General features: G+C 35.3%; 1 protein-coding gene and 1 non-coding gene across 2 annotated transcripts; one reads left to right on the top strand and one right to left on the bottom strand.

Moving 5' to 3' along the window:
* Positions 1-3044: 3044 nt before the first annotated feature.
* LOC123951876 (T-complex protein 1 subunit beta-like) lies at positions 3045-4842 on the bottom strand. Its single transcript, XM_046020972.1, has one exon. It carries the CDS (start codon positions 4821-4823, stop codon positions 3219-3221), a length of 1605 nt encoding a protein of 534 aa, XP_045876928.1. The 5' UTR covers positions 4824-4842; the 3' UTR covers positions 3045-3218.
* Positions 4843-6598: 1756 nt separating this feature from the next.
* On the top strand, positions 6599-6704 carry LOC123952382. Its single transcript, XR_006820632.1, has one exon. It is a non-coding gene; the product is annotated as a U6 spliceosomal RNA (small nuclear RNA).
* Positions 6705-14197: the final 7493 nt, after the last annotated feature.

The following is a 14197-nucleotide window of genomic DNA, read 5'->3' as shown; positions in this document are numbered from 1 at the left end:
CTAGGCTGGGGATATGTGCAAATGGAAATTTCAGGGAACTGGAACATGCTGTAATCAGGGAAAGGCTTGTGAATTTATTTGAGCTTCCATCCAAATATACTCTTTTTTTTTTTAAGATTTTATTTATTTGACAGACAGAGATCACAAGTAGGCAGAGAGGCAGGCAGAGAGAGAGAGAGAGGAGGAAGCAGGCTCCCTGCTGAGCAGAGAACCCGATGCGGGGCTCGATCCCAGGACCCTGAGATCATGACCTGAGCCGAAGGCAGAGGCTTTAGCCAACTGAGCCACCCAGGTGCCCCCAAATGTACTCTTCATAAGAAGACTAGCATATAAATAGCCATTCTCTCAGGATACTCATAATAGCATTTACTGAGTGTTTACCATATGTTGGGTACAAGACCTTTACTATCTAATGAAATCCTCTCAACAGTCCTATAAATTTAGTCTTGTTATTCTCACTTTAGCAATGAAGAAACTGAGTTATAGAGAAAGCAAATAACTTTCCCAAAGTCAGTAGCTACTTACTAATGAAGTCAGAATGTGAACTTTGGCAGTCTAACTTGAGAGCCCATTTTCTTAACAATGTTTTACTGTGTTCTTTCTGGTAGATTCAGATCAATAAACCTTCTCAAGACTCTCTGAGTCTTGTTACCACTTTTCCCTGAAAAAGTAACACCAATTACCAAATGCCAAATATAGAGAGCACTTGTCTTTAAGTCTCTGAAAAAACAACAACAACAACAACATAAACTCAAACATTTTGTAAAAATTAAACTCCGTATCTTTTGTCTTTTGAAATGGACCAAAAGGATTATTGGACGTCTTCAACGGAAAACTGAACAGTTGTCTAAGCACACCATTACTGGTATCTGATTCTACAGGTTCTCTGTACCTCTTGTTGCCTTTGAGTTCTTTTATAATTCTTATAAGGTATAGATAACTGATAGCTATGCAAATGATTGCTTTCCAGGGTCATGCATGTGGATTTTATATGGGGTTAATGCAACTGACTTCTCTCTACCTCCCATGGAATAAGCCAGTTTTGCAATTACTTGCAAATTAATTTTAGCATACTTAATCTGTATATATGTGTGATTCTTTAAATCTCATTTGAATCAATTGTAAAATCAATGACTTCCTCATTAATGAATGAATGAATGAAAATATTTGGCAGGTGTCCAATTTACTCTTGTTTGAGAATCATGATTATGTCCTCTTTGAAAATCTCAAACTTCCTTTTCTTGTTTTATTCCAATCAGTTTCCATATTCTATACATTCTACTCAAATATATTTTAAACCTGTCTTTTCTGTTCCTTTTACCTGATCTGCACCCTCATCATCTCATCAGTGCACTCTAGCAGCAGTCCGTTATGTAAATGTTTGCTGAATAAATGCATGAACACATAGGTTTGGGATCAGGATTATAATAGTTATTGTCAATGAAGGGAACAGCTGGGTTGGAAATAGCAGGAGATACCAGCACTCTAGAAAGGTTAATTTCAAAAATGTTTCTGATCTCTGCCTGTCTCTCTATCTGCTTGTGATCTCTCTATGTCAAATAAATAAATTTAAAAAAAATGTTTCTGAAATATGGTTTCATTGATAATTCTTTTTCTGATAAAATGTTTTAGTATAATATGCATAATAATATAATTGCTCTTGCATTCAAAATTCAACTGGCTTTGTAGTGGCTTGATGCCTGGTTTTGTTTCTTCCTCCTTCTCTTCCATTTCCTTAAGCATGGCTGGATAACCCAAGTAGTTGTTCATCACCTAGAGCTTATACTATTGGGATATTCAAATTAACAGTAATCCATTCAGTTGTTTCTTATATCAGGCGCAATAACAGGTTGGGTCTGACTGGTGGTAGTAGGAGATGGAGAAGGGGACATCATCAATATGCAAGATGTTCTTTGCTCTTCAGAGTATGAAATAGGTGATGGGGATGAAGGAGTGCCCTTGTGTGTGATGAACACTGGGTAATCACTACACTGCACACCTGAAACTAAAATTACACTGCATGTTAGCGAACCGGAATTTAAAGAAAAACTTTAAAAAATGCTTTACATTCCTCTTCCTCTAAAGAATACTTCTCGAAAATGTCCTTTGTCCAAAGTTGTTCTGTTGTTGTTATTGTTGTGGTTGTGGTTGTTATTTTTAAGTGTTTCCTCTGGCAGGTGCCCACTTCAGTGTCCACTCTTGCATACTCTTGTGGCAACATAAACAGGACAAACCGTAGCCCAGAAATCCCGCACATAATCTGAATATACAAATTCAAGAGTGAAAAAAAAAATGCCCCATGTAAATCTGTGAACTTCAGGATGATACCTTGAACTACTGTTTGGAATCTAGAAGGCACATGCAGGGACCTTGTGTGATATAAAATAAGAAGTCAGGGGCACCTGGGTGGCTCAGTGGATTAAGCCACTGCCTTCGGCTCAGGTCATGATCTCAGGGTCCTGGGATCGAGCCCCACATCAGGCTCTCTGCTCAGCAGGGAGCCTGCTTCCTCCTGTCTCTCTGCCTGCCTCTCTGCCTACTTGTGATCTCTCTCTCTCTGTCAAATAAATAAATCAAATCTTTTTAAAAAAATGGTTACATGGTAACTATTTAAAATAAGAAGTCATAAAGAGGTGTCCACAAAGAAGTTCTAAAGGTGGATGGATACCCAACAATGCTAAGATGAGACTGAAAGTATTCTCAAACGTACCTGTTTCCTGAAGTTTGACTGCACACATAAAATGATTAAAAATAATACTCTTTGAAAGGCTCAGAAGCCTTCCCAGTACTTGTGTAAGTATCATAAAGAATAGGAGGCTTTAACATTCTTGAAAGCCTCAGGCATATTAAGTATGCCACTAGCAAAATATTTTAATTTACCAGGACCACAGACTAGAGAAAAAGAAAGAGGGTTTGTTCTGTCCCTATTGAAGTTGAAACTACAAAGGTTATATATGTTTCCACTTTTTTAATTGTTCAAATTTTTATTTTGATGCACAGTATGAGAAATGAACTTTTAAATCAACTGAATTTTATGAGACAGCAAATAAATTAGACCCATGTTAAAATAGAAGGTCAGTTAAATGTCCAAACTTAAGGATATAAGAACCACAGATAGATAAACTTCGATTCCACAGTCTTCTTTAAACAGTCGAAGTCTTTCAAACACAACTCTGCTATGAACTAACTGGTCCAGAGCTCAAGAGCACATGGGAATGTTAACAGGGGTGATGATCAGGGACACGTTTCCTTGGTGCTGCTTTGATAATGTCCACACGAAGAATCACCTCTGCTGCTTCAGCTGCGCTCAAAAGAACTTGTCGCTTCACCTGGAAACTTTCTGTTATACCCAGTACTGCCATATCTCCAATGGTACCTTCCTTCATATCCAGTCCGGCAGTCGTGTTGCCTTCGCCATGGGCAGCTCGGAGCTGTGCCACCAGATCTGCACTGTCATAGCCTGCATTATCAGCTATGATAGTTGGCAACATTCTCAGTGCTTTAGCGTAAGACTCCATCGCAACAGCTTCTTTGCCTGGTGTTCTGCTGGCAAGCTGTGTCACAGCATGAGCCATCAGCATCTCAGAACAGCCTCCTCCGTAAACTGTTCTAGAATCCTTCACAGTTTGGGCAAGAACACAAAGAGCATCATGCAAAGATCTTTCTGCCTCATCTAAAATTTGCTGAGTGGCACCACGGAGAACAATGGTACAAGCTTCGCCAAGGGCTACCCCAGAAAAGTGGATGAGTTTATCCTCTCCAATCATGACTTCTTCAATAAGCTTGCAACTTCCAAGTTTCACTAGTTCTGGGTGGTCAAAGGTAGAGGCAGTTTCACCACCTGTGACAAGAGCTAGGCGTTCCACACCTGCAAAATCTGCATGTTCAATCGCCATGAGACCGGCAGCACCAAAGAGCTGCTCAGGATAATTATAAATTAACTGCCTGTTAATAAAGCAATTTATCCCATGCTTAAGAATTCGTTCAACTTTCTCCTTCATTTTCTCCTTTTCGGCATGTTCTATTTCAGCAACCTTTGCTGTAGAATCAACTCTTACCCTGGAACCAAATATCTTTATTTTGTCTGTATCCTTACCAGTATTTGCAATGAGAATTTTAGCATTTTCAATTCGCTTTGGTTGATTTACTCCAATTTTTTTATCCAACAGAAAGCCTTCATCTAAATAGGAATCTGCCCGACTTCCTCCTAGCTTCTTGATGATGTGAATTGCCTCCAGATTACCAGAACCTTTCAGTCTGAGAATAGCTTCTACAGCTAACTGAGTAAAATGGTCTCTGTGATGAGTAAGAAGTTTTGAGGATAATGTTGTTCCCGCAATGTTCATTAAATCTTGGCGGAATTTAACTTCATCAGAACCATGATCAACTGCAGAATTCAACAGAGCTTGTCTTGCTGCCTTTGTGGCTTCTCTCCAAGCCGCAATGATGGTTTGTGAGTGAATCTTTTTTGCAGTCAAAGATTCTGCTTCCCTTAGTAATTCTGCTGCTAAGACAGTAACAGAGGTAGTGCCATCACCAACTTCATCACCTTGAACTCTTGACATATCAACTAAAACTTTAGCTGCTGGATTGTCTACACCAATGTTTTTTAGAATAGTTGCACCATCATTGGTTACCATAAGAGAGGCATCTCGTCCACTGCTTAACAGAATTTTATCCATGCCCTTAGGTCCTAATGTGCTCTTTACCAAGTCTCCAACCGCGATGGCACCAATAAAAGAAGACAGACGAGCAGTCTCTGCCCTCTCTTCATCAGCCCCAGCCTTGAAGATGTTAACAGGTGCGAGGGAAAGGGACGCCATGGTTCCGAGGAGTTCGGCACACACGTGAATCCCTCAGCTCACGCCCGGGACCAGAGGCATATGTTTCCATTTTTAGCTGCCAATTGTTACTATGTAAACATTGTTAAGAATGTCCATTTTTACCTAGCTGCCTTATAAAACAGATAAAATGTCAAAGTACTCTTTTAAAACAATTTTAAAAGTCAGTAAAAATTTTAAATTGTGCAGCTTCAATATTTCTAAATGGTACTTTAACACAGATATGATTCTTATGACTGCTTAACACAATTAGAATTTATGTAAATATCTACTCAAAATTTTTCCCTTTTTATCAAGTTATTATAAAGTTATGTTTTAACTAATGTAGACCTATTAGCTTTCATTAAGAAAATTATCTATAAACTAGTACATAATTACACAGCCCAACATTTTCTAATCTTTTACATATGAACTCTACATTGTAAAAAATATTTTGTCCATTTTTGTGTGATATAAAATAAAGAGTGAACTTAAGTGAAAAAATTTTAAATTAGCATATCAACAAAGAATAAAATCTAATATTTACTTTCAATAATAACTTTAATGTTAAAATATTTAAAATGATAATATCTAATAATTTTTAAAACATAGGGATAAGTTTAGATACCTTATTCAGTATGAAAACAAAAATGCTTAATTTCCTTTGAATTATATAAGACAAAACCTACTTTGTCAAGAATAATATTTAAAATGAGGGGCTCCTGGGTGGCTCAGTGGGTTAAAGCCTCTGCCTTCAGCTCGGGTCATGATCCCAGGGTCCTGGGATCGAGCCCTACATGGGGGTCTCTGCTCAGAGGGGAGCCCGCTTCTTCCTCTCTCTCTCTCTGCCTGCCTCTCTGCCTACTTGTCTGTCAAAGAAATAAATAAAATCTTTTAAAAATAATAATATTTAAAATGAAATACGTTTTATTTCGGAACTAAATATAAGTTAAAGATACATATTAATGTGTAACTACATGTTATACATCAAAAAAAAAAGCAAAAACATCTCTCATGGCTTTTCAATTTTAGCATATTCTTCAAAAACTGTGCTGGTTTGTTTAAAAAAAAAATTTTCCACTGATGAGGCAAAAACAGTGTTTTCAGGCTTATTTTTTAAATTTTTTCCATCAATAAAATAATTTCTTTGGGGTATAGTAATTACATCAGAATACATGGATTACAAATTGTTTTCCCATTCCTCATTACATGGATCACAAACTAAGTTTTTGAAGTCTTTCTCTTGAAGAACTATTTAAGAATATATATTCTGGATCTGGTGAAGAATAGTTTTTATATTATAACCATCAAAGAAGCAGGCAGTTCGGCTTCTTGGTATGGCTAAATGATAAGATTGTTTTATTATAGTAATGAACAGTATCAAAATTGAGAAGAATAAACTTTTCCATTGCACTATAATATATAACTCTTTCATAAGAATTTTATCAAAATTTTTCCACAGATAAGATCATATCACAAACAATGAAAGCATTAACAAACCTCTTGAACCTGTCAATTTGTTTAATACGATATACAATCTCAGAAATTTATATGAATAACATTTTATCTGTACAAAATTATCCTTTCATTTGACAATTTTTCCCATAAATTTCTTATATAGTAACAAACTGATTCAGAAATATAGATTATATCAGGGCAACCTATAATATTTCTAGCATCTCTCTTTTTGAAAGGTAAATGTGTAGATCATTGTGATTTTCCAGGGGCTCTTTGAGAATTTCAAAGATAATTTTAATTTTAATTTAAAAAGACACCTAGTGCTTGTTTTGGCAGCACATATACCAAAATTGGAATGATGTAGAGAAGATAGCATAGCTTCTGCATGAGTATGACATGCAAGTTTGTAAAGCATTCATGTTTTTTCAGCAAATATTCTCATACAAAGAAGTTGAATTCTAATATTACGCCATATACAAGAGATTAACTTAAAGTTAATCAAAACTGTTAGAAGAAAAATAAGGGAAAAGATTCATGACATTGGATTTGGCACAATGGTCACTTGGGTATGACACCAAAAGCGTAGACAACAAAAGAAAAAATAAATTGGACTATATCAAATTTTTAAAACTTTTGTGCAAAAAAACACACTGTCAACAGAGTGAAAAGGAAACCCATGAAATGGGAGAAAATACTTGCAGATCTGTATCTTAATTAGGGCCTAATACACTGAAATATATAAAGAACTCCTACTATTCAACAAAAAAAAATAAACAATCAGATTTTAAAATGGACAACAAAATTGAATTGACGGTTCTCTAAAGAAAATACACCAATGGCCAATAAGCACAGACAAAATGTTCAAATCATTAATCATTGAAGAAAAATGGAAATTAAAAGTACAATGAGATATCATTTCCCAACCATTAGGATAGCTGTTTTCAGGAAACAAAGTAACAAGTGTGGGCAAGGATGTGGAGAAAGTGGAACACCTGAAGTTCCTGGTGCAAATATAAAATGGTACAGCCACTACAAAGATTGGTATGGTGGTTCCTTTAAAAAAAAGAAAAGAAAAGAAAAGAAAAGAAATGAAACAGAATTACCATATAATCCAGCAAACCCACTTCTCAACATACACCCCAAGGATTTCAAAGCAAGGTCTTGAAAAGATATCTGTACACTCATGTTCATAGCAGCATTGGTGAAAACAATCCACGTGTCCATGAAGGATGAGGGGCATAAACAAAACATGGAATATGTAAGATGGAATATTATTCAGCGTTAAAAAGCAAGAAAATTCTGACACATGCTCCATGTGGATGAATGAAACTTGAAGGCATTGTAAGTGAGATAAATGAGTCACAATATGACAATTGCTATGTGATTCCACTTACCTGAGCTATTTAGAGCAGTCAAATTCATAAAGACAGAGAACAGCATTGTGGTTGCCAGGAGCTACAAGGGAAGGAGATATTGTTTAATGGATATAAAGTTTCAGATGGCCAAGATAAAAAAAGTTCTGGAGATGGATGGTGGCAATGGTTGCACAATGTCAAAGTACTTAGAGTACACTTAAAAATGGTTACGATGGTACCTTTTATGTTATGTGTATTTTATCACAATAAACAAAATGAAAAAGACACCCTAAAATTTTATTTTCCTGAATTTAGAATTTGATCTCAAGGAAGTAAAGAATTATAAGAAAATATTTGGTCATTTGATTGAGATAAAAAAACAATTACCTGTGAGCAATGACAAATTATAGCCTAACTACACATTAATCTAAGTGACAACAATATACAATAAAAAGAGAAGGTTACAAAATTGTCAGGAACTTTAGCTGTTCTGAAGAGAGGTACTTTTTTTTGAAGTTATCCAGAATATAATAAAGGAAGTATAAATTACAGGAAATTATTTTGGTAATATACAGAATTTCTGCGAAATTTTCAGATTGCACAGAATGTAAAGAATAATCTTTTATTACTCTTGTTAAAAGTGACTAAATATTTCAAGATCAATTTATATTTTCACAGGGAGAAAATAAAATTCTAGTATTACATAAATTTAGTCTTTGGCAGTAAAGGGTATTGGTGTTAACATGTATTAATAAATATATCAAAATTAAGGAAAATTTGCTAAAATCTTAACATATTTTATCTGTTTTCTTTCAGACTCAGATATTGTAAAGAATGGCAAATAAAATTCACTTTCATCAAACCTTCCGTAACTTGCTTATACACTCAAGTTTTACCTTTCACGTTTTTTAATATTCTGGAACAAACTGAACTTTACAACAAATCTATTCTGTTTTTCCTCAGAAAAGATGCCAGGCTATCTCTCCTGATTGTCAGGGACTATGTATCTCTTTCTCATTTTGTAAGATTTCATTTTTTCTTGATTTTCTGAGATTTCTTATATAACTCATAGTATGTCTATTAGGAGAATATTCCATGTTTATTTGGATGATCATCATTTATCTTTCTTCATCCTGGGTAATATTTCGTTTTATGAGGTCTACATTATATATTAATATACCGCACTAGGGTTTTTTAAATTATTGTTTACACAATAGGCCTTTTAAATAATTTTAACCTATCCACTGCAGGGAGGTAATAAATTACAAAGGAGTATGAGGAAATTTGGGGGTTGATGGAAAAGTTCAGCATCTTTATTGTCAGTGATATCATGAGAGTTGCATATCTGTTAAAGTCATCAAATTGTATACTTGAATCGAGTGCAGTTTTTGGCACAAAAATTATACCCCAACAAGGTTGACTAAAAGCAGAATATACTAACAAAAAATACCTAGGAACTCTCCAAGTATTTGGAAATTATACCTCTAAATAAACCGTGGGGCAAAGAGGAAATTACAATAAAAACCTAAAATATTTTGAGCTAAATAATAATGAAGAGACTTCTTATTAAAATATGCAAGATGTGTGGGGCACGTGGAGGGCTCAGTCAGTTAAGCATCCCATTCTTGATCTCAGCTCAGGTCTTGATCTCAGGGCTGTGAGTTCAAGGCTTGTGCTGGGTCCACGCTGGGCATGGAGCTACTTAAAAAAATAAGAAGAAGAAGAAGAAGAGAGAAGAAAATAACAAAAAATGCAAGATACAACTAGCGCAATGTTTAGAGGGGCAACTATCATTCTTTTTTTTTTTTGGCAGCTATCATTCTTTATGTTTATGTTGGACATGCAAAAACATTTAACAATACTGATCTAAGTTTCTACCTGAGAAGCCTTGAAACAAAAATTAAATCCAAAGTAAATCAAACAAAAGAAACAAGAAAGAAGAGAGCAGAAATCAATGAAATTGAAAATGACCAACAATAAAGAAAATTTACAAAGCAAAAGTTTGTTCTCTGAAAATATTCATATAGTTAATAAAGCCCTGGATAAGAGACAGGCTGTTTGTCTTCCTCTGGGATATGAGCAAACTTATCAAAGAAAATTAGATATCTCAGTGTTCTAGATAATATTATATTTTACTCTAAATATTACCATTACAACTATGGACATTAGTCTTTGCTAACAGTTTCAGGTAAGATTTTGGAGAATGTGAGGATGTTTACTGTGTGAACAGTGAAGGTAAATATATTCTCAGTCTCCATGCAAAGATATCAAATTATGTTATGTTCACAGTATATGAAGAATTATCCAAAACTTGGAAATAAAGCCAAGAGAGTACAGATATATTTTCAATGTCATACTGGATCATTATTTAATTTTGAAATTAAATTCTTTAATTTAATTCTTTAAGAAAATTAAACTGGCACTTTTACCTGTGTTTTATTATTCTTCTCACTGTTTGATTAGAGCTCAGACACTGAAATTCATATTATCTTATAGATTTCTGTGTGATAGAAATTAACTTCCAAAATGTGTTGTATTTTTCTTTGTTTCTCACTGTGAAGTGACCAGTTTTATATCTAAACCAGCAATTTTATTCTAACATTACTTTACTCAAGTGCCTATAAATAGATCGTTTCTCAGAATGTTTTTTGAATTAGCTTTAACATTTTAATTGCTCATGTTAGGAGACAATTCTCCATGGGTCTCTCACAAATCTGTGTTCTTATGAGTAGAGGTACTAACTGCCTTTGTTCTGGATTATCTTTCCAAGAATGTTTATACAGCAAACAGCCTTGGATGATACATTTATTTGCTTCCAGAACAAATCGCAGTTTTGCTTATAGCCTTGGAAAGTAGAGTCTCCCTCCTGAGCTGGGGGTCAGCGATGCTCAGCGTGTATTACCTAAGCTCAGAGTTCCTCTCCTAGAATGCAACCCGCTATATGTGCAGGTGTCACCTGTCCTTCGTACCGCCGTGTAGAAAATTGTGGTTTGAACAACTGGCATCAAATATGCTTATGCTCATGCTGCTTGCTAGGCTGTAAAAAATTTCTTTTTGCCTCTGACCCAGGCATTTTGCATCCCCTTCTGGCATCCATGAATCCACTGTAGGTAATGTTTTTGCTTGCAAATAGGGTAAAATCTCAGACCCCTCACAGTTCTTGACAGGTTCTTTATTATTTAAAAAATTGGACAAAAGGGGTGCATGGCTGGCTCAGTGGGTAAAGCATATGACGCTTGATCTCAGGGTCTTGAGTTGGAGCCCCAGGTTGGGTGAGGGATTTATTTTTTAAAAAAGAAAAAGAAATAAAATAAAATAAAAAATCAGACAAAACATTTGACTTGTGTTCATTCCATGTGTGAATGAGAACTGTGTTTCAGTTCTTTGAACATTGTACTTTAACATGTTGCTTGGTTATCCACTGAGATACCCAAGTGGACTTATCTGCTAAATTCAATAGAATGCCATCGTCCAAGAAGTGAACTCAGTGAGTGTTCAGCCAAGACAGATTTTTTCCTTGGGTCCTGTAGGGTTTCCCAATTAACTGTGGAAACTTACCTTTGCTGACTCACAGTTTCTTCAGCCTTTCTCTCTTCTGCCTTCCTTCCTTTCTTTCTTTCTCCCTCCTGAGTTTTTTGTATTTCTGGTGCTTGGTCAAACCTGTTGGTTACTTTCTACAACCAAGAGCAGGGAGGAGTGGTGTTGTAGGCTGTCTTGACTGTGCAGTCAGTTGAGCACCTTGTGTGTACATGAATTTAATTTGTGTGTAGCCAATAAATGTTTCCTACTTGATTGCAGGAATGACTGCTAGTCTGTTTGCATGGTCTTGCCATTCAGTAATCTTCAAGGGATGATGGAGATCTGTTCTTTGTCAGGTAAGAGACGACCGAGAATCTGGCTTGTTTTTCTGTTTGACTATTTGTGAACTCATACCAATTAAGAAAATATTTTTCTGTTCATTGGAGAGGAGAATAACCCTTTGATATCTGAACTGTGGCGTTGTTATGTTCTGTGTTTACTTTTACTTGAGGCTGTAGACCTAAGGCTGCAAGCTCTCTCTGTTTTTGTGATTGAGGGAAGTTTTTACCTTTTGGGGGGTGATTCCAAATATTTTCCTATCTCTAGAGGTATTAGTAAATTAGATTGTAAAGTCTTATGAAAGGAAAGGGCTCTGTTCTGATTGGTTTATACAAGTTAATAAGTTACAATAATATATTCTATTGGTCCCAGAATTTCTAGAAATAAAGAAACTAAATTTTAATATTTTATAAATGTTATTCTTTTTAAAAAACCATTTCTAGAGGAATTTAGTTCAGAAGCACTTTTATATAAGAATCTAAATCCACATTATCAAGGTTAAATCTTGGACAAATCAGACTAGATCTATAATTTTGGGTTTCTCTACTTTGGCACTATTGACATTTTGGGCCAGAAAATAACAATTTAAAAGATTAAACTCTTTCAAAAGACATGTCTCATTATATATTCATTTAAATACAGTTTTATTTATTTTTTAACCCTAAAAAATTTGTGTAAACAAAGATTATTTATTGGATTCATGGAAATAATGCAGGAAATCTTAAATATTTAAATGATGAAAAATTAAACTCCTCTTGTACTAAAATATTTTGCTAAAGATTTTTACATGTTAATAAAATTAGTAAGAAGACAATGTTGACTTTAAACTATAATTACTCTAATTTGTCCAAAGAATTATCTATTTAAGAAGAATATCTTTTCTTAATTTTTCAAATATGAGTACATCTCTGTATTAAAATATCAGAAAATTTAAAGACTGGAGTTTTGCCAAAAGTTCCCAGTGTTGAATTTTTCTTTCTGGCTCGGAACTATGTCTATTACTAGAATTCACAGTTAACTTTTTTTCTGAGTTTCACTCTTGGCAAGGGAAAACATACAAAAGAAGCACAGAAAATTTAATATTTCCCCTGCCTTCCCCCTTTTTGGGAAAGTTTTCACTTTGTATCTGCACCAGATATTCCCAGAATTTATACATAATAACAGAGTATGTGCATGAGCAGATTCATTTCCAAATCTTCAAAGGTTAAAAAAAGAAAAAGGAAAGGGGAAAGAAGCAGGAGGAAGCCAACTTAAAACAGTTATTCTATAAACAGTTATATTATAAATCTCACTGTAAAAGGCTAATTATCTAAACTCTACAAGGAAAGAAAAAAGGTTAGATGAAAGAAACCCTATTTTTACACATATACACACCAAAGAAAAAGCATTACAGCTTATTGAAGCAATAACTAGGGTCTTTAATGATTCAATCAAACCATATGATTAAAAAGTTGGTACTTACTAATCACCAAAGTAGGAAAGTCTGAGACGGTGATCTCTTAAAATAAAAAGTGACCTCTTGTGCAGACAAACAAGTCAGAGAATCTCCTCCCACGGTTTTCTTCCTATTCTAAAGTTTTTCTTAAATGATTCATCTAGTCCATATCAGAAATATCTCAGAGTGGCCACAGTATTTCTAAATCCTTCTTGGTGAAATTAGGCCAGTTAGAGAAATATGCACCTGAATGAAAGTGTGAAGGCAGCACAGGCATGGCCCAGGGTGTGAAAGAAGGAAGACCCCAGATGCCTACAACTCTTATAAACATCTGACTGATCAGCCATTCTCACAGCTTTGAGACTTCTGGCTCTAGGCAAAAGAAACTAAATTAGTAATTATCATAGAAACAAAGGCAAGACTGAGGAAAGATCTTATTAGGTTGGAATAGGTGGCCCATGCAAAATGGATCCAATAAGGTTGCTGGTCTAATGGGCCCTTCTGAACCTGTCAGCCCTCTGGATAGATTGAGAGACAGACTACTGAAGCTACCACGTGCATCACTTCCCCTCCAAACTTTGTCTTATGGACTCACAACAGAAAGTGACAAGGACAAAAAAAGAACCAAGATATTATGTTATTGACAACAAATGAGTTCTTCTTCCAGATATAAGAGTTTTCAAATCTGACCAGGTCACCAAAGGATTCCTGAGAGGAATCCTCATTCCCAGGACACAAAATAAACTGTTTCTCAGAAAGGACTTCACATTAATCTGTTGGGCTTGAGCATCAATGCAGGACCTACCTGACTATAGTGGGAGAGACCCCTGAACAGGAAGTTCAAGTCTCAAGGGCATATGTGGTTTCAGAGCTGAGGGCCTTGGGCCATGTTGGCAAAGGACTCTCCACCAGATCTTTTCATGGTCTCCAAGAATGTCAATGTCAAAAGAATATCAAAAAAGCATATTGATCACACAAAGCTTGGTTTATTAGACTTACTGTAATAAGAGTATCTTCAAAGTCTTAGTAGTGTCTCAGAAGGGAGATTTCAAGAAACAGTATTTATAGGGTTTAGGTGGCTGGGTTTATGAGGTTTCAAGCAAGTCTTTCATGGCAGGTAACTGTGATAGTTTTGACACAATAGTTTCAGATTGGTGAACACGGTGAATTGTTTTAATGAGTTAAACTGTTGAAGGAGAAGCAAGGTGTTTGCCCAAGCCAGCTACCTACTATCCTAATAGTATCCTATTAGTAGAGTTATTTATCCCAAT

The sequence above is a fragment of the Meles meles genome, chromosome 10, assembly GCF_922984935.1.
Source record: "Meles meles chromosome 10, mMelMel3.1 paternal haplotype, whole genome shotgun sequence".
In the NCBI taxonomy this organism is placed as follows: Eukaryota; Metazoa; Chordata; class Mammalia; order Carnivora; family Mustelidae; genus Meles; species Meles meles.
Note: the sequence above shows the minus strand (reverse complement) of the source record. Positions and strands in the feature narration are given on the sequence as shown.